Source organism: Phoca vitulina, unplaced genomic scaffold (assembly GCF_004348235.1).
Source record: "Phoca vitulina isolate PV1807 unplaced genomic scaffold, GSC_HSeal_1.0 scaffold126, whole genome shotgun sequence".
Taxonomy (NCBI): Eukaryota; Metazoa; Chordata; class Mammalia; order Carnivora; family Phocidae; genus Phoca; species Phoca vitulina.
The window spans coordinates 1,506,050-1,526,922 of NW_022589829.1; the positions used below are offsets into that span (position 1 = coordinate 1,506,050).

Below are 20,873 nucleotides of genomic sequence, written 5' to 3' on the forward strand. Positions count from 1 at the left end.
TCCACAATTGGGTTACAAAATGCTTTCAATGAACTCAGAATTGGGAGCTCCAAATAAAACATATTGTCTTTAATGAAAACAGCAAAAAGCTCAGTTACAAAGTTATAAAGTATGAATTCCGCTCTGCGCAAGGCATGTTGGGACTTGTCATTGTTCCCGTTCCCTGCCCGACCCGGAGAGGGGACCATTCACGATTTATCACCAGCTGATACATTTTTACAAATCGAGAACCGACATTTTTACAAATCGAGAACCGCGGTGTCTCACCGTCCAGCCAGCCAGGCCCCCCCGGCCTCCCTTCCCTGAGCCCCGCTGTGGTGTCGGCATCCGTAGTGGTGGTGTCGCGTGAGGTTTGCTGCATGGCGGTGTGTCGGTCGACTGATCCGCGTTTAAACTGATGTACCACTGGTGTTTTAACCCTGTGTCTCTGTGACTGTTTGCGCTGCTAGCTGCTACACCGAAGCAACCATGCTGTTCTCAAGGCAGTCTACCCTTGATGATTTAGATGGACCAGAAACTGTTCCTAAAACAAGTGAGCGTGCTCGACCTAGGCTTCGTAAAATGTTCAGCATGGATATGTCCTCCTCATCAGCTGACAGTAGCAGTTTAGCATCAAGGTGCTTAACTCGTGCATGCTTTGTTCCAGAATTTTCTCACTTGTTCCCCTTCATGTCATTGCAGATATAAGTTCTTGTGATGTGTTTGTTTGTTTGTTTGTTTGTTTTATTAATTTTTATGTTAAGAATTTGCATGACTCACCAGAGCATCACTGCCCCTCGTTCTGGGACATAACTGCTCATTCCCAGGACGGCATTCTCTGAAACTAACCGCTCTTCAGTTTTTGTCTGTTAGGAGTTTCTTAAAAATCCTTATCATAAACATTGTCCTCCGTTTTGTAAGTATTTTACACTTTCCATTTTTAAAGAAATAAGCGTGCTTCCTCCTTGATTGAGAGCTCATGTAGGCAGTCCTCATGGGGGAAAATGTGTCAGGAAAGACACATGCAATAGGAAAGAAAAAATATGCCACCTGTAGTCTTTTTAGTTGATAAGAATAATTCTGTAAAAGTTAGAATATATTTTGCCATTGGTTTTAGACAAGAGTATTATGATGCAGTAGAATATATCACCTTTGTAGACTGTAACTTGTACTGCTTTGGGCTTGAGTTGTCTCATTAAATCCTACCATAAAAGCATAATCATTTAGAAATGAAATTATTTACATAAGGTCCAAAAGTTCTTTTTGGAATTGCCTTTTAGAATGGCCCATGGGGGCACAGAAACATCAGCTACATTGTGCTTATCCTGACACCAAAATAACCCAATCCAAGACAAATTTTAATTTTGACTGCTCATAGTGGTAAATCAGAGGGGTGTTAACTTATTTTAGTTGGCAGCTGAATATCTTAAAACAGTGCTGCAGTATGCTGGAGGCTGGCATTGATGGGAATGCCTTGGCCGTTTGAGATGTCCCCTGGCAGGCACATGCTATTCCATTCCACTTGGCTGAGTCTTGAAGGTACCAGGACAAGCTGAATCCCTTAGGGCTAGACCTGATCCAAAAACATAAAGAGCATGCTTGTAATTGGTTAGGATCCAACTGGAAGTTAGACTTGATGTGATCTTGGCTCCACTGCTCTGAAAATTGTCTAGGGTGACCAATCTCATGAACTTCCTAGGAGGCTGTTTAATCGAGGTAAGTCCTAGAAAAAAATCCAGTTTGCCTTGACATTCTGAGAGCTTTCTATGTGATGTCCATACTGAAGGCCAAGGTCCTGGGAACATTAAACACATGAGTGGGCACCAAGCGCTCACACAAATGTTCTTCAGTCTCAGGATGCCACAGAGGGCTCTGCCTAGGTCTGATCATCCATCCATCCCATCTACACATCCATGCATCCATCCATTCACATTGACATGTCCACACTGGTGTCTGTGACACAAAAATGGGTACAATCTGTGTATTTGAGAATCTCAATGTGTATGGACCCTAGCTGCTCACTATATGCCATTCGAATAACAGTACAATATCCGAGTCTAATACAGTATGGCTCTACATCCACCACATTCCACAACTCCAGAACATCTTTGCCCTTCTCCCCTTCAGGGGGCTGGGGTGGACAATGAAAACAGGCATGCCAAGAATTTCCCTGGCGTGGCTGCTGTATTTTCATTTCCAAAGTCTCCAGCAGGGACATAACAGGTAACATGAGGAGATAAAGGACTAAAGAAGGAGAGGTACAAGAGAGATGGACAGGTTGCTAAAAACAAAAGGTTAAGCTAAGTAGGGAAGCTTAGGGAGAATGAACACCCCCCAAGGGGAGCAGGTAGAAGAAAATAAGTTGAAGTCTTTTGGTGGGGAGAGAGCAGGAGTACACCCTGGAGGTGGAGCCAACAGTTCAAAGGGCCAAGGGTCCATAGCACTGGGGTGGGGAAAATGGTGGTGTTTCCATGTGCAAAGCAAAGAATCCAGTGGGGGTGGCTGGGAGCTGGAGAGATGGTGAAAATTCAGTCAAATGTAATAAGCACCAGGAAGAAAAAGGCAAAGGATGGAAAAATAGGGGGGAGGAACAGATATTCAAGAAGAATGCCATTTTTTTTCCATAAAGCATGCAGTTGTTTAATTTAGCCAATGTTTTATCATTCCTATCCTCCCCTTATGGGTAGGGGTGGACGCATTGTGTAGAACTGAGAGTAGAGTACCTCCTGGCCAACACCCACAGACCCAGGCTGGCAAGGAGGCTTCCTGTTTCCAATAGGCACCCTCCTTTAATAGAATGGTAGGTATGCTGCGCTAACTCTGTCTTGATTTGGGAATAAACACCGGAACCCATGGCTGTGAGTCCTGACCCGATTTAGACCACCTCTGTGCATAGGTGGGTTTAGCAACTTATGAGCCATGCCATGTGACTTGCTCAGGTTTTCAACCACCATGTGTGTGCACTGTGGGCTTTTTGCTTTTAAGGGGCTGCCATTTGCAGTCTCTGCAGACCAGACGGGAACATCCTGAAGGAATAAAGCAGGCGGGGTGGGGGTGGGGGGGGTGGTGTATTTAGTTTTCTCTGAATGTTTTTATTGGGGAGTGCTGAGAAGGTGTCGGGAGAGTCAGGAGGATACTGAGACCGGGCTGTGTGCCGTCCCTCTCTCCGGACAGCGAGCCCACGCAGTGCACCATGCTGTACTCGCGCCAGGGGACTACGGAGACCATAGCGGAGGTGGAGGCCGAGCAGGACGACGAGGCGGCGGCCGGAGACGACGGGCAGGGCGGGGAGGCCACGGCGGACGTGGGGCCGGAGGAGGCCTCGGAGGCCTCGGAGGCCTCAGAAGTCGGCCTCACCCCGGAGGCTGAGCTGCCGCAGTACTCCACCGAGGACGGGGACGTGGAGGCCCCGCCGTCCTACAGCAAGGCAGTCAGCTTCGAGCGCCTGTCCTTCTGCTCGAGGGATGACTCTGCAGGCCAGAGCCACATGGCCGTGAGTCCTGACGACAGCCGCTCGGACAGGCTCGAGTCCAGCATCTTACCGCCCCTGACTCACGAGCTGACGGCCAGCGAGCTGCTGCTGAACAAGTAAGAGCCCCGCGGGGGCTTCTGGGCCTGCTGTGCTTGGAGGGAGAGAAATTCCCGTGGACAGCCGTCCACCTCGAGGGTCAAGCAAACAGACACGGTGTTGGGTGCTTCCATCGTGAACGACAGAACTAGCAAAAGCTGTCCAAAGTAGACACTGGTGCCCACATTTCTTTCTGTAATAGGCTATTAGGTTGACTTCCCCGGAAATCTGGGGACATGCGAAGCGGGGCGGGACAGGAGGGATCTTGCAAGGTGGAAATCAGTAATTTGGAGAAATGAAGAACCATTTGTTATCATGTTGTTTATTTTAATAGGATGTTCCATGATGACGAGCTTGAAGAGTCAGAGAAATTCTACGTCGGCCAGCCCCGGTTCTTGCTGTTGTTCTATGCCATGTACAACACTCTGGTGGCTCGCTCAGAAATGGTGTGCTATTTTGTGATCGTACTAAACCACATGGTCTCTGCCTCCATGATCACCCTTGTGCTCCCCATTCTGATCTTCCTGTGGGCCATGCTGTCTGTCCCCAGGCCCAGTAGACGATTCTGGATGATGGCCATTGTCTACACAGAGGTAAGCTTGGGGTGGAACCTTCCTGGAAATCACTTTTGGCATTCACTCTAGGCGGGTCTGCCCTGTCTTCAGGACAGTTGAAATAGGATATTCAGCTAGATGGATGCTCTTAGATAGGCACACGATTATTATTAACAGCTGTTTAGTGCTAGCAATTGTATGTATTTTTACATTACACACCTCACACAAGATAGGTGCTACAGAGAAGGAAACAGCTTTAGTGAGACTAAATAATTGACCAAAGTTACCCAGCTGGCAAATGGTGGGGTAGGCTTTTGAAATCTGGTCATGCGTCCTATGATATTAACCACTGAGATAATGTGTTATGCGGAACTAAGTGTGGTGCCTGGTGCTGGTGGATGTCCAGTTGAGTGGACACTGAATTAAACAATACAGTAAGCATTTTGAATATAGTTTGGTACAACAGGCATATTTCCCATTTATAAGCCTAAAAGCCAGTTTCCACACACCAAAACACAAAGCCATATAAGTGCCTATCTAAAAATCTGAATGACACAAGGGTAAGTTACCTTATTTTTGTCACATGTGAGGGGACAGGAGAAACTCTTCCCAATTGTCTAAACCTGCTTTTCTATCCTTCCTTATTAAATATATAGAAGATCACAAATTTTCATGACAACAATAAAATTGGGCATAAAATGGGAGGCTCGATAGATTTGTGCCTTAGGTTATTGTAGTTCTTTGTATTCTGGGGTCTGTGAAGAAGGCTGATTTCCTTACCTGGCTCATAAGGGAAAGTTTTCGCTAGCAATGGTACTGTAATTGCTCCTTAAAGGAAAGAACTCATGATGGATGTACATTTAGATTCTAGAAATTTTGTAGGTTTATAGGTAATTCAGTAAAATAAAACAAGGTTATTTGCCAAATCATCTCAAAAGCATCAATTTAAAGTATTATGTATCTCATTTCCATAATAATTATTTAAATACATTTAAATGCTTATAAAAATAAAAGATGTAAAGCCAAATACATATCTATTATTTTAAGTAGGCTGTCCATCACAATCTCGCCAAAGTAATCATTTTTAAGTATTACTTCCACTACATCACTTTGTGATCTGGGACATAAATGACTCCCTATTTGGGGAATGGGTCTGTTCTCTCTAACACCTTTGAGTGAGGGAGTTTCTAACCTAGAAGTGGAAGAGGGCAGGTACTAAGAACTTAGAAAAGGGAACAAGAGCTACTTATATGTAGCTTTCATCATAAAATAAAATCTTCCTAGTTAAGTTAAACTGGGTTCTCCATTTTCTCCATCACACCAAGGAGTGAGGAAGTGGAAAATTAAGTTGATGTTAATTCACTCTACAACTTAGACTATGTGCCAAAACCCTAGAACTGTGCTAGGCATGAGAAAAGGACAATAAGGTTTTTTTTTGTTTTTTTTGTTTTTAAGTTTTTCTGTTTCTCAATGGCTCACAGACTAATGTGGCAAACATATGTTGTAAACAAAGAACTGCCCTGTAATATGACACAAAACTGCATTAGAGTATACAAGAAAGATGGATACTGTGCCTCATGCAGGCTGAGTGGAGTGGAGAGAGGCTATCATGGCAAATTCTCAGTGGAAGACATCTTGGATCTGAGTCTTGAGGGATGAATGTAAAGTCACCAAAGGATGGAAAGCAAAGGGAGCTGCAAGTCATTGGGAATAACCCATGCAAAGAAACACAGGCATATGACGCTCTAGCATGTGCCAGGAATGACAGGTGGCTTTCGATGGCTGGAAGGCAGGCTGTGAGTGGACAGCACAGTAGCAGGATCTTGGGAATGTCAACAGGGTTTATGCTCAGGACTTTCTCCCCCTGGTATGGAAATATTTGAGCAGAGGCATGACCCAGTAATGCTTGTCTTTACCAAGGTTTTACACAAAATGAAATCATGTGAAGGCATGGAGACCAGCTGGGAAACTGTCTAGGTGAGAGGTCAGAGGATGTGAACTGACCCAGCGGCGATGAGGCTGAAGATGAATGGGTAAATGAGAAGTTCTAGTAAGAGACTAAAACAGTTTGGGGTGTGAGTGAGAAGGGAAAGTCAAGGATGGTCTTCAGGTTTCTGTTCTGGCATCCGGGATGTGACGGTGCTGCTCAGACGATAAGGAGCACAGGACTGTTCTTTGCAGAGGCTTGACTGTAAGAAGGAGAGAGACGGGAGAAGATGTAAAATGAGACTCTAGGTCAAAAGAGGACTTTTGAAATATTTTTATTGATGAATTACATATATTGTAATTATCCTCTGGTGACACAGATGTTAGAGGGATGCTTAAATGAGGCACATCAAATTTCTCATGTGTCTTTGTTGCAAACCATCTCTCTACAACATTTATACCCTGAACTAGTCACCATAACTGGCAAGTCTTTGTTTTATTTACTTTATTTCTTCTTGAGGAGAACTCCCAGGGAGCAATAAAATGGTGAGAAGAAAGAGATCATAGGAAAGTGAAAATAGGCATCGAAACTGCCTGAGATGCTCAGAAAGATTACAAATCAAAGAAATACATAAAATATAAACTTCGTTTTGTTCAAGTGTTTCCTCATTACCATATTTTAATAGCTGAATAACTATATAAATACCTCATTAAGTCAGTATAAATTAGCCAACTCCTCAAAAATAGAGAAAATCATTTAAGTAGGTGTTGTAAGTAACCGGACTGACCCTCATGTATCTGCAATCAGAGGCACTCACAAGAGTAAAATATTACTCTTGGTCTAAAGTCCATGTGAGAAGGATAATGTTATTATTCCACATAATTATGTTCATTCTTATCATCAAAATTATGAAATGATCTTTAAATTTTTTATATCACTGTTTTTTATATATAGCCATTTTTAAAAGGAGTAATTTTTTTTTTAATTTTCATCATCCGTGTGTAGGTGGCAATTGTGGTCAAATATTTCTTCCAATTTGGGTTCTTTCCCTGGAACAAGAATGTGGAATTGAACAAAGATAAACCTTACCACCCACCTAATATCATAGGAGTGGAAAAGAAAGAAGGTTATGTCCTTTACGATCTCATTCAGCTCCTGGCTCTTTTCTTCCATCGGTCAATTTTGAAGGTATGGCACATTAATACCTGACCAGCACATATTGATGATTGCAGCCACCTGTGATATCCCTGGAGAACCTGAACATTAGGACTGGTCATGAGGCCAGGGGGCCAATGAGTGCATCTACTTGTATGCTCTTTTTCTTTCTTTAGCAGCTACGTTCATTTAGTGGACATTTTCTCTAACACTGTGTGCTCAGTAATGGAACTTGTTATAAATTTGGGAGAAAATTCCCCCATATTTCTACTTCTATTATGAAGATATCATACTTAATCCATATTTGTGGGAATTGCTTGGATGGTGTGCAATGTCTTCATGCTTAATACACTAAATTCTCCTCCTTGTTTAAGCTGGAACACCAGAGAGCTACAATTTAGGGTAGATCATATTGCCTCTCATCTCGATTCCAATTTCTGCCTACTTTCTTTTAGTAGAATTGCTTTTGTTGGATACTTCTTGTCATGAAACTATTAGCTTTATTGAGAGACCATACATTAAATGGTTGCATGAAGCCCAAAGCTATGCTTTTTGTAAGCTTATTGTTGAGAAAGCCGTTCATTACACTACTCTGGCAAGACCTATTTACAGGATGGTCTGTTTCAGGTTCAGCAACTCTTGGCATCCCCCTGAAAAACCACGTGGGTTTTTCTTCTTGTACACTGTGAACTATAAGCTAAGCTTGCAAATACACTACTCAACTCTAAAAATTAGAAATTGCTGCATAATACACATTTTATTTATCAATGTGCCAATTGTCACTACCTTACTTCTGTCTCTTATTTTAACCTGGTCTCATTTTTTATAAAATATTTCAAATTCATTTTATCAAGTAGTATCTTCATTAGTTCCTTTTGAGAACAAGCTGACATAAGTTAATACACACACACACACACATACAGACATATGTAACAATGTGTTCGACTTCTGTCCTACTCAGCATGCCATTTCAAACTGGGCCTCCTCTGCGTACACCTTGGTCAGGATTTTCACTCTGTCTTCATCACCTTGCAAAATGTGCAAGTCCCTAACCCTCCATTCAGGGGGAGGCTTACCTGGGTCACAGGGGTGTGCTGGGTTTGCAAAGGTATATTATCCAAGGAAACCAGTGAGCCAGAATTGAATTTGGCTAGAATTTCCAGTTCTTCTGATAAGTTACCTGAATTCATAGAGTTTACTAATTCTTGTTATGAATATATTAACAAATATATTAACATCATTTCTTTAGTTCTAGAAATTAAAGTTTAAATTTCTGCATTTAAGACATGGTAGTATTATGTTGTATGTCAATTGCACCTCAATTTTTTGAAAAAAAGACATAATCATATAGATTGGGTCACTTCAGAACTCTCTTGCAACTTTTGTGCATCATTTAAAAAGTTTGTGGGGGCACCTGGGTGGCTCAGTTGGTTAAGCGTTCGCCTCTTGATTTCAGCTCAGGTCATGAGCTCAGGGTCGTGAGATTGAGCCCTGCATCGGGCTCTGCATGGGGCATGGAGCCTCTCTCCCTCTCCCTATGCCCCTCCCCTGCTGCTCACACTCTCTAAAAAAATTTTTTAAAGTTAAAAATAAAAAATCAATTAAAAATTTTTATAAATCTTTAGGCATTTTTGCTGCCTTTTCATTAATATTTAAATGGTTTAAGAGCTATAATTGTATATTTAAAGCATACAATAAACAAAATTTTGGTGTTTCATATTGATATACTTACTCTGATTTCTTCTTAGAAAATTTCATATATATGGTGAATGTATTTGAGGTACTATTATGCTGAAATTTTGGCTAATGATATGAAAAATAGTTTTGGGGATAACAAATCTTTTCATAAGAAGACAAAACTACCCTACAGCTTTGGAAACCTATTAAACAGTGCTGCTATGGAAACCAAACAACTCAAACTATATGGAAATTTCAAAAGTGGCTAAAACCATCCTATTTGATATGAGTTGCTAGAAATTTTATAAATAATTGGAAGAGATCACTAACAAATATGCTACTATGAAAGTAGTAAAAGAATCTAAGTATGTTCAAATGTTGGCAAAAGAGGAAACAACTTTTAAAATAATTTAAAAGAGGGCGCCTGGGTGGCTCAGTTGGTTAAGCGACTGCCTTCAGCTCAGGTCATGATCCTGGAGTCCCGGGATCGAGTCCCGCATCGGGCTCCCTGCTCAGCGGGGAGTCTGCTTCTCCCTCTGACCCTCCTCCCTCTCATGCTCTCTGTCTCTCATTCTCTCTCTCAAATAAATAAATAAAATCTTAAAAAAAATAAATAAATAAATAAAAATAAAATAAAATAATTTAAAAGAAAAATGATTTAAAAGAAATCAATAGAAGTTGAAAATTCTCATTATGAAAATCGAGAATGTTTGCTATGTTTATAAGAATAGCATCCATTGAATATCTTTTAGAAACAATATATCAATATTTAAGAATGGTCTGTAAATTAGGTGAATTTTTCTTTTAATGAATTGATCATTCTACAAGTCATTTTTTGACCAACTGAATTTTGGCAAATTGGCCTGGAGCTCTTATCCTCTACAGCCTGTGTCAGAGGGAGGACTGGACAAGGTCCTGGGGAATAAATGCATAGCCTGGCAGTCTGGGAACCAAGAAGGCAGTGGGCTCACTGGGGAGCTTCGAGCAACAGCAGCAAGTTCATTGGAAGGGGGATTTGCTGTCCAGGCAGCATCTTGCACCAGCAAGGTCCCTGTTTTTTCTCAGCCTCTTCTGCTGTCCTTCCTCCTGTCTGTCCTACCAGCCCCTTTTGCTTATTCTTTGAAGCAAAATCCAGACTCTGCAGAGTGCATCATAATCTCTGTCTTATATGAGGACCAACATTTTTTGGGTAAATATTTGCTGCTCTGTTCCTGACTCAGCCATGGGTGATCCAGGGGTTCACATCTTACTGTGTAGGTTGAGGGAAGGGCAGCATCATTATCCAAGTATAGATACTTGGTGAACATGGGGCAGTGGGGCTAAATTCACCCATTGATATTTAAAATGCTACTTGTAAGCACAGAGGAATATGTTCCTGAAAGTGCTTTCACTCAGGAACAAGTCAAGTGATTCTAATTCCACCCTTACTCCATCCACCAAACATCATCTGCCTCCATATGTCAGTTAATTAGCCAAACTCTTATGATCTGCACCCACTCATCCTCACTCTACTGGGACCATCATAAGCATCTAGATAATAAGCTTTCCTAGAATCCATTGGTTTTCTAATCTTTTCTCTGCTTTACTGCAGTATGAATGACAAAAAATTGTAGTAGATTTAAAGTGTGATGTGGTTTATGTAGTGAACGTGCCGTGGTGATGTGATTTACGTATACACTGTGAAAGGACCCCTTCCATGGAGCTAATTACTACCCATCACCTCCCATATGTGTATGTGTTCTTTTCCTTTTTTTTTTCTTTTTTTTTTTTTTGGTGAGAACATTTAAATTCTAACTCTCTTAGCACATGTCAGTTATATAATACAGTGTCACCAACTATAGTCACCGTATCTCACGTTTGGCTTTCTAATCATGGGGGATGTGATACTGTAGGGCAGAATATAGCTCCCTCCCTTGGAACGGCCCCCTGAGTTGTCCCTTATGCTTTCTCAGTGCCATGGCTTGTGGGATGAAGATGACATCACCGACAGTGGCACAGACAAGGAAGAGTCAGATGATGAGCTCTCCCTCAGTCGTGGCAGGAGAGCCTCCTCCGATTCTCTCAAATCCATCAACCTGGCCGCATCGGCAGAGTCGGTACACGTATCCTTCCCAGAGCAGCCCACTGCCATCCGGAGGAAGCGATCGGGAAGCAGCTCCCAGATATCCCCCAGATCCAGCTTTTCTTCCAATAGGTCCAAAAGAGGTATCTGTCCCATGATATCCTTAGGCTAGAATAACTCCTGAGTTTTCTGGTTGTTCTGGTTCTAGTGGGTCTGGGTCTTGGGCAGGGGTGTTTATTGGGTGCTATCAAGGAGACAGATGTTGTGATATGACAAGAAAGTACTTTGAAATCAGACAGACCTGAGTTCAGATCCTGGCTCAGCTGTGTGACCTGGGGCAGTCACATCATTCTTCAAAATGTCTGATTCCTTCCCAGGACAAAGACTTCGGGTAATTGTGAAAAGTGGCCAGGACACTGCCTGTGTGGGCACTTGCTAGTTTTTAAGTCATATCCAGAGAATTCTTCTGGGTGTGTCCAGAATGCTATAAATCACATTTTATTTTGAAAATATTTTTAGATTCAATCAAGGGAACTTTTAGCAAAGCCATCTATTTATACTCTAGTTGTTCATTTCTTATTAACTAGTGAGTATCATCAGCAGATAGATAGGCCCGGCAGTTGCCACTCTTGGAGAAATTGGGTTTTTGTATTTATAGTGCTAATGCCTAAAGCTTTCCAAACACCTGCATATTCATCTTCAGAATACACCTTTTAGTCATCCAATATTCATTTTACAGTTAGAGAAATCTGGACATGAAAAAGACATGGGTCATGGACCCAATCTGGAACTCCCACAACCTGGGGCCCCAGTTAGCACCTCTAGTCTCTTTCTTCCGGGGATAAAGATCACATAACAATGCCAGAAAGAGCCAGTGTTGGGTGTAGAAGCCCACAGATGAATTTTACTGTGGAGGCAGGTTGAAACTGCAGATTCCAAGTCCTCCTGTGTTCCTACAGGCACCTGTGTATACTCACCCTCTAAATCCACTTCAAGCCATCCTCTGCCATGTGGGTTCCAGGGGCTTCTGCGGTATTCATGTCAACAAACCCGTAACTCAGTGCATCTTGGTTTCTTTTTATTTCTAGGCAGCACAAGCACCCGGAACAGCAGTCAAAAAGGAAGCAGTGTTTTAAGCATCAAGCAGAGAAGCAAAAGGGAACTTTATATGGAAAAGCTTCAAGAACATTTAATCAAAGCAAAAGCATTTACCATAAAGAAGTGAGTGCCTGAAGACACTTGAATGGTCTGTTTTATTTTAGGGCCAGGGAGCTGGTATCAATTGTTTCATATAAACCAGGGCTAAAGAGCAGAGAAGTTACTTCTCATATCACAGACATATCTGCGTAAGGCAGAAGAAAATGACCCATTATCGTATTGTTCTTAATGGAGATATAATTGACATATAACATTAGGTTAAGTTCAGGTATACAACATAATGATTTGATATATGCATATGTTGTGGAATGATCACCACAATAGTGTAGTTAACATTCATCACCACATATAGTTACAAAATTTTTTCTTACGATGAGAATATTTAAGGTTAATGTGCGGTACAGGATTAATTAACTGCAGTCACCATGCTGTACATTACATCCCCAGGACTAACTTGTTTTATAAACGGAAGTTTGTATACTTTGACCCCCTTCACCCATTTTGCCCAGCCCCCATTTCTGGCAACAATCAATTTGTTCTCTGTCTCTATGAGGAAGGGGTTTTGGTTTTGATTTTTTTTTTTAGATTCCATGTATTAGTGAGATCATATGTTATCTGATTTTCTCTAACTTGTTCCATATATAATATATATATTTCATTATATGCCATTGTGTGTCTCTGTGTGTGTACACACACACACCATATTTTTGTTATCCATTCATCCATCAATGGACACTTAGGCTGCTTCCCTGTCTCGACTATTGTAAATAATGCTGCACTTAACCTAGGGTGCAGATATCTTTTTGAGTTAGTAGTTTTCATTTCCTTCAGATAAACACCCAGAAGTGGAATTGCTGTATCCTATGGTAGTTCTATTTTTAATTTTGGGGGGATCTTCCATATTGTTTTCCACCATGACTGCACCAATTTACATTCCCACCAACAGTGCACGAGAGTTCCCTTCTTTCCACATCTTCACCAACACCTGTTATTTCTTGTCTTTGTGCTGATTACCATTCTAACACGTGTGAGGGGATGTGTTGCTTTTAAAAATCACTTTTCTGTGTGATTCATTTTTATATCCATTATGTTTATAAACATAGTTTTCCGTTTTGAATAGAATAAATGATTTCAAGGATTCCTGGTATGTATTTCTAAGCATCATCATGCTAAAATCCAATCAGACAGAGAGGTGTATGATGTCAAAGTTGGAAGGGACTTAGAGAAACACTCTCATCCTAGAGAGGGGAAACTGAGGTCCAACATCACACAGCTGGTCTCTAGCAAAATGCACCCTCCCCCCACCCGCCCAAGTGCCAGGGACACATAGGCATCTCTCGAGCAATGGGAATGGAGGAGGTTCAGCAGGGCTGGCCCTAGATGTGGGCTCTGAGACCAGGAGCGCCATCCAACCTGAACGTGGCCTTGAATTGAAGACAGAGGCTGGACAGAACAAGGTGCAGTTAAAAGCCCAAGGCACTACCTGGGAACCAGGAGGGGCACAGGACCTAAAAAGGGGAAGAGCAGGGGCTACCTAATGTGTCCCTGGTGCTCGGGTCAGACTCCAGGTCTAAGCACTGCCATGTAGTCCCATATAATTCTCACCGCAGCCCTGAGTCTCAGGTCTGCTTCTTACCCGAGGTTTACAATAGAGGAAACAAAAACACAGAGAACTAAGTGGCGTGCTCAGGGGCTCCCAGATGGGGAGTCATTGAATCAGGTGACAAACCCAGCGCCTCATTTCCGGGACTTGAGACCACTGTTATGCTTCAAGCAAGAGAGGAGGCCTGTGGTCTCATCAGCAAAAAGGGCCATAGTGCCTTCCTTGGCAATGAATTTGTCTACTCTCTGTTAGAGCAGGAGCCACCGTAGCAGACTCTGCTCAGGCTGAAGAGGGTGGTGTGACCTGCTTGGAGAGAGGGATGCAGAGGAATGGAATGATGGCGGTATCTGGTCATTCCTCCCATCCTGCCCCTCCTGAAGCAAGTGCTGGGGATCTCTATTTTGCAGGACTTTGCAAATATATGTGCCCATCAGACAGTTCTTCTACAACCTCATCCATCCAGACTACAGTGCTGTGACCGACGTGTATGTGCTCATGTTCCTGGCTGACACTGTTGACTTTGTCATCATCGTCTTTGGCTTCTGGGCCTTCGGGGTAGGTTGGGGGCAAAGGCCACTATTCATCCAGTGAGCAAGAGTGATGCTGTCCTGTGAAATGCCACTCATGCCTGAACCTGTTGTTTCCTTCCCAGAAACACTCAGCAGCCGCAGACATCACCTCTTCACTGTCGGAGGACCAGGTTCCTGGGCCGTTTTTGGTGATGGTCCTCATTCAGTTTGGAACCATGGTGGTGGACCGAGCCCTATACCTCAGGAAGACTGTACTGGGAAAGGTCATTTTTCAGGTCATTCTCGTGTTTGGAATTCACTTCTGGATGTTCTTCATCTTGCCTGGTGTGACTGAGAGGTAAGGTGGAAGCTGGAGGCATGCACCCACTTTAATGCAAATATATTGCAGAAGGTTATCATCCCATATGCATCGCCACAACAGAATCACCAGGTACAGACGGAGGCATGGCAGAACAGCACCACAGGGTTGGAAAAGTTAGAGGTCTTCATCAATATTAAATTCGGTATGAATCCAAAATGTGAATTGATTCCTCAAAAACATTTTCATTGCATGTCCATATGTATTCATAGAAATAGGGTTTTCAGAATGAGAGGAGTGACAACCTTAGTGATCTGAGAAAACCAGGGTCCTTCCATTGTCATTGTCTCCATACCTTAGTAGACAGAGGTGAACTGGAGCATGGTCTTATGGGCATTCCTAAGAGGATGAGAGGATATCAGACTATGTCATATGAAAAATGGATGAAAAAAATGGAGACCGTTTAGTAGAAGAAAATATAGAGGGGTTGTGGGTGGCAGATGACAGTAGTATCTGCCACATAGGGTAGTTGTGGGCATCCAATGTGACAGTGTTTGGAAAGCGCCTGGCAGAGGAAGGAGAGTGGGGGGGGGAGGCATTCAGCCCCATGACGCCATGATGTTCCTGTTGTTAATACAACTATTGCTGCTGGTTAAGATGTGCTGGAGATGGGGTGGGAAGTGGGGGGGGGCACATAAAAAGAGCAGCCTAGGGCGCCTGGGTGGCTCAGTTGGTTAAGCCACTCCCTTCAGCTCAGGTCATGATCCTGGAGTCCCGGGATCGAGTCCCGCATCGGGCTCCCTGCTCAGCGGGGAGCCTGCTTCGCCCTCTGACCCTCCCCCCTCTCATGCTCTCTCTCTCTCTCTCATTCTCTCTCTCAAATAAATAAATAAAATCTTTAAAAAAAAAAAAAAAAGAGCAGCCTAAAGTTTGATGGGAAAAGGGCTGGTGAGATCCTTGGAGGTAGCTGGCTACCACCTTTCACTCTGTCTCCTTGAACTCTAAGCTCCAACCATATTGACCCTCTTCAGTTCCCTGAAGACACTACATCCTCCTGCACCTCAAAGGACCTTGTTCACTGACCTTCTGTCCCACCTCCAACCCACTCTTCCTCCTCACTCTGTAGATTTCCCGGGCTGCCTCCACCCGAAACACTACTTGGGACCAAGTCAGTGCTTAATGCATGAACAAATGAATCGGTCAGTGGATAGAAGAGAAAGAAGGGGGACTGCTATAAGTGGGCGGTAATGGGAGCAAAGGGTCAGTACTAGGGGACATGGAAGCAACCATATAATGTAATAGGAATGATCTATTTAATTAACATATCATTAAAAGTCTTCATGTTTAACAGTAAAATTGATCTTTTTATCATTCCTCAAAAGTCATTCCTGGCCAAGCCTCATGAATAACATGCCAGTCAGTCTGGCTAATGCTTTTCCAAAGTGTGACTGGAAAGTCATGAAAACTTCTCTCACTTATATGCTCCATAACTTGACTCAAATGTCATTCCTGATGAGGAAATCCAAATCTCTTCTGACAGTGCTGGAGTTGCATGTCTGCTCTCACTTGAATGGTTAGGCTTTGACCTCTTGATTTTAGTGGCAATGCAAATATTTTAAAAGGAAAAATGGAATTAGGATAATTTTCCATGAGTCTGAAGTAGAACTAAGTAAAGAAAGGGGCTACCTAGAAGACTACCAACAGCCCAGTATGTCTTTCACACCATACTGTGTATGGGGAGAGTAAACATAGCTTGGCTGATAAAACTAACTCAGATTAAGGCAAACTTTTGTAAAAATACTAGAACTTGTTCATGAGAACATTGTGGATCTTATTCGTTAGTCTTTAAAATAGAGTAAATGTGATTTTTCTCTATAAATAATTCTATATATATCAATTAAGAGAAATAAACCACATTCAACACCCATGGTAGTTGAATGATGCATGTTGCTTATTTCTGTAACATTTGAAAGCATCAATAGGCATTCTCCACCAGCCTTCCTAGAAACTCTTAATTTCAGAGATGAAAGAGACCTTTAAAAGCTTTCTAGACCTACTGATTTCACAGAAGAAGGTAGGTGAAACCCAAACAGAGAGTGATGTCCCCAAAGTCACTGAGCTAGCTAGTGGTGAGACCAGATCCCAATCACAGACGTCTTGACCCTACTGTATGCTACAACCCTCCTCCCACGGGAAGCATCCTGTACTCACTCCCAAGCAGATTTGTTAAAATAATATAGCCTACTATTCATTATGCAGTTGTGAAAAGGATTTGATTTTTCCATCCCCAGAAGAGAGCTCCAGAACATGGATCTTGCCCTGTCCAGATAGAAGAGCCTTCACAAAGACTGATGCTTCCAGAAATATGATGGCAAAGCCCCCGAGAATCCTTTAGCAGGATCAAATCGCCAAATAGTTGGGTTATTCCCACTTGGATGAGTTTCCTATTGACGCTATAACAAATTACCACCAACTTAGAGCTTAAGACAAAATAAACTTACCATCTTACTGTTGTGTAGGTCAGGCGTCTGACACAGGTCTCACTGGACTAAAACAAGGTGTTGGCAGGGCTGCGGTTCTTTCTAAAGGCTTTGGGGGAGAATCCCTTTCCATTCCTTTTCCAGTCCCTGGAGGTGCCAGCCTTTCTTGGCTCATGACCCCACCTTAGCCTTCAAAGCCACCATCAGTGTGTGGGGTCCTCTCCTCATTGTGCCACTCTGCCTGTTGCTCCGCCATCGTGGCTGCCTCTGACCACAGCTGAGAAAGATTTCTCCCTCTAAGGGTTCGTTGATTAGATTCAGCCCACCTGGATAACCTAGGCACTCTCCCTACCTCAAGGACCTTAACCCAATCTCAACTATAAAGTCTTCTTTGCCACGAAAAGTAACAGTAATTAAGCAGTAATACCTTCCAAACCAAACAGAGCTGGAGTGTTTGTTATAATGACTGAATGAATGAAAACCTCTTTTGTGATTTACAATCATGTGTATTCAATTCAGTTTTTTATTTATTGAGCACCTGCTATGTCCAGGGCAGTAGGCCAGGGGAAAAGGGGCATGACTCCACTGTGCATAAGGCAGGGGCCTGGCCCCACGTGGGAAGGACCACACAGTGGCTTCCAGGAATTGAGACACTATGATAAATACTGAAAGTTTGGTTGCAGTTGTACATCTAAAACTAATATAATGTTCTATGCCAGAAGTATCTCAATTTTTAAAATAATAAAAACTTAAAAAGATATTGAACAGTGCCATCACCCAAAAACTCTCCTGTACCCTCTGTTGGACCCTTCTCCTTCACCTCTATCTTCTGGTACATCCATTTTCTGTTCCTACAATGTTGCCTTTCCCAGAATGTCATATAAATGGAATCACACATTCTATGGCTTTTGAGGCTGGCTGTTTCCACTTCGTGTAATGTATTTGACATTCATCCATGTCGTTGCATGTGTCAGGACTTAATTACTTTTTTGTTGGTCAGTAGTATTCTATTGTATAAATGTACTGAAGAGTGTTTAAATATAGAAAAGTTGAAGGACATTTGGGTTGTTTATACTTCTTTGGCAATTATGATCACACTGCATGTGTAAGCTGCTATAAACATTTTTTAAAAATGGCCACAGAGATGATGTCTATCTCATTGGACCTCACATTTGAGCCTCACCTAAACAACCATTCCTAATGCAATGGATTACCCTATCTTTATTTTTGGATATTTAATTCAAGATATGTTAAGATTGGTGAGCCTGAGTCTTCATTGCCAACATGTCAGTGACAGCATACTTTCATGACATTTCAAGCCATGCTGCCATTATTTGTTAACATCCCAAATTCATTTTTTCTCCTTCAGATATTGTTACTGAAAACTTAATTCATTATTGTGCAAAAGAAAATATTCATTAATAGTCATATTGTCTAAATACTTTTCAAAACAGGAAAAGAATAAGGGAAGGAACAGATTAGGAGTTTTAAACTATACAGAAAAAAATTATGGCTACCGGTTATAATATTGAGCATCAGGAAGCTCTAGTGTTTTGAATAATTAATCTGATAAAAGGCTTTTTCTGTGTATGTGCACGTGATTTAGTCTACAAACTTTCAGTGGTTGCTGACAGTCTACAAAGCACTGTGTGGCAGGTGATGTGGGGGGATGGAGAGATGAGTAAGACATGACTCCAGCCTCCAGCAATAAAACATGGAAAGACCACCAAAGAAAAGGGTCTTCCAATATGGGACAACCTTAATGTCCCTAATTAGATTTAACATGATTACTTCAGTAACTACAGATTAACTATGACTTATTCCAAGTTGATTCATGTTAAGGTTGTAGGAAGGGAAATATTTGTTTGTTTTTAAGTTTTTATTTAAATTCCAGTTATTTAACATACAATGTAATATTACTTTTAGGTATACAATTTAGTGATTCAACACTTAACATACAACACCCAGTGCTCATCACAGTATGGGTTGGTCCTTTTATAAGGGCTAGAAGACAACACAGTTTTATGTCTTTGATTATAATTTTGATAAATACAGAATTTTTCCTCGTGCAGTTTTTGTATAAATTATTTGTAAAATCCAAGGGCATTTCCCTGAAGAGCTAAAAGAATGTTCTTTCCTACTGTTATACCAATAGAAACAGTCCCTAGAAAAGGAGAAGGAAGGGATAGTTGATATTGGCTCTCTGGAAAGTATTTAATTTATTTATTCATAACTTGTCAAGTGCTAGATTATGGTCAAATATATTTAATTTATTAGGACCTGAAATACCAAAGCTGGTATCTCTACAGTAGAGACACTTATAAGCAATATTTTTGAGATTTCTAGGTATTGAGATCTACATAGAGGTTCCTAGGCCCTGAGACACAAAGGTCCATGCGTTCCTGGATGGTTCTTAGATCTGGTCAACTAAAGAGCTATTTTCAGTTAAAAAATAACCTGTATCTTCTTCTAATGTCAAAATTAAAAGTTAACAAGACAAATCCAAAATATAAAGAGTAATATATTGCATGTGTAAAAAACTTTAAATATTGCTCTTAATTTTAAACCCAGGGAAGATGATAACTAGGTCTTGCTGAGTCAGAAGTCTTATTTTTTATTTCCTTTTAAAAATGTATTGGCCATGTTTAAGACTCTTGCAGAGTTCTGCATTTATCCAAAGTTAAAAATGGTCCTGTGGCTCACCATCCTTTGAAAATGTGTTCCAGATTTTTATTCTGGTGTGAAATTTAGCTCCACCAAGTTTTTCCTCCAATTTATGCTAACATTTATGAACTGTCCAGCACTGTGGGTCTCTTCATTAATTATTCACCAGGAGAAGGGACTATGGTCTCTATTGCTGGAGACACATGAAATCATAGATTTTCAGAGGTAGGGAAAATCTTCAAATAAAGCCACGGATGTCTTGAGCATGATGTCTTGACGAACAAATGCTATAGCTTGTAAACACAACTGGAACCCAAATCTGGGTGTTGAAACTGTTAATCCATGACATATCTTTGTAGATGTATAGCAAAAAAAAAGTAGGGAGGAGGGAATTCTTCTCAGAATACTCTCTCCTACATCTTCCAAATTATGGGTCCTTTGAAGTAAAACAATGCATTTTTTGATGAGCTTTAATTTGGATCATGGTAGCAGCATCTTTCACATTGTGAGAAAATATTAGTAAATTTGCTTAAAAATAAATTAGTTTAATTATGACCTAAACAACTGAATTACACACTAATACATAGGAGGCACCATTTATAATTTTTTTTTAATTATTAGATTTTCTTACCCTACTTTTTGCCTTTGAAGTAATCTGCTATGTACAGAGGATTCCTTTCAATTGGCTGAATGGACTCTAAGCACCAGAGGGACAATTAGGCTTTTCTTTTATTTTAATCCTAAACTGATGTGCTGTTGTACCAGAAGAATATTCCATTATTTCACTTTTCTGTGTTTTTACATTTTAGGAAGTTCAGCCAGAACCTGGTTGCTCAGCTTTGGTACTTTGTGAAATGTGTTTACTTCGGGTTGTCTGCCTACCAAATCCGTTGTGGCTATCCAACACGAGTCCTTGGAAACTTCCTCACCAAGAGCTACAATTATGTCAACCTCTTCTTGTTTCAAGGGTAAGGAAGGACACTCTGAATTGTCACAGTCACTGACGGAGGGGAGGCTGGCAATAGAAAGGCATTTGGTTTCCTTGGGAAGAACAGGAAGGTGCAGAATGCTGACGTAGCAATATGGATCATCATGGAACTCTGAGCGATGTTTGGCAAAAGACGGATATGCCCCTTTAAATACCTTTCTCTGGATAATTGCCGCACACGTGGCCAGTATATTGTTCTAGAATCAGACACATGGGTTAATTTTCTATTG

The 20,873-nt window shown here is 41.6% G+C and overlaps 1 protein-coding gene across 2 annotated transcripts in view; it reads left to right on the plus strand.

Annotated features, from left to right (window-relative positions):
• PIEZO2 (piezo type mechanosensitive ion channel component 2) overlaps positions 1-20,873 on the plus strand; it is a 505,679-nt gene that overhangs the window by 466,340 nt on the left and 18,466 nt on the right. The window contains exons 40-48 of one of the 2 annotated variants that reach the window (XM_032399040.1): positions 450-617; positions 3,154-3,567; positions 3,882-4,140; positions 7,034-7,216; positions 10,813-11,065; positions 12,011-12,143; positions 14,091-14,238; positions 14,336-14,550; positions 20,465-20,623. In XM_032399040.1, coding sequence (XP_032254931.1) covers positions 450-617; positions 3,154-3,567; positions 3,882-4,140; positions 7,034-7,216; positions 10,813-11,065; positions 12,011-12,143; positions 14,091-14,238; positions 14,336-14,550; positions 20,465-20,623 — 1,932 coding nt within the window. The remainder of the gene's footprint in view (positions 1-449; positions 618-3,153; positions 3,568-3,881; positions 4,141-7,033; positions 7,217-10,812; positions 11,066-12,010; positions 12,144-14,090; positions 14,239-14,335; positions 14,551-20,464; positions 20,624-20,873) is intronic. The other variant, XM_032399041.1, reaches the window with a different exon arrangement.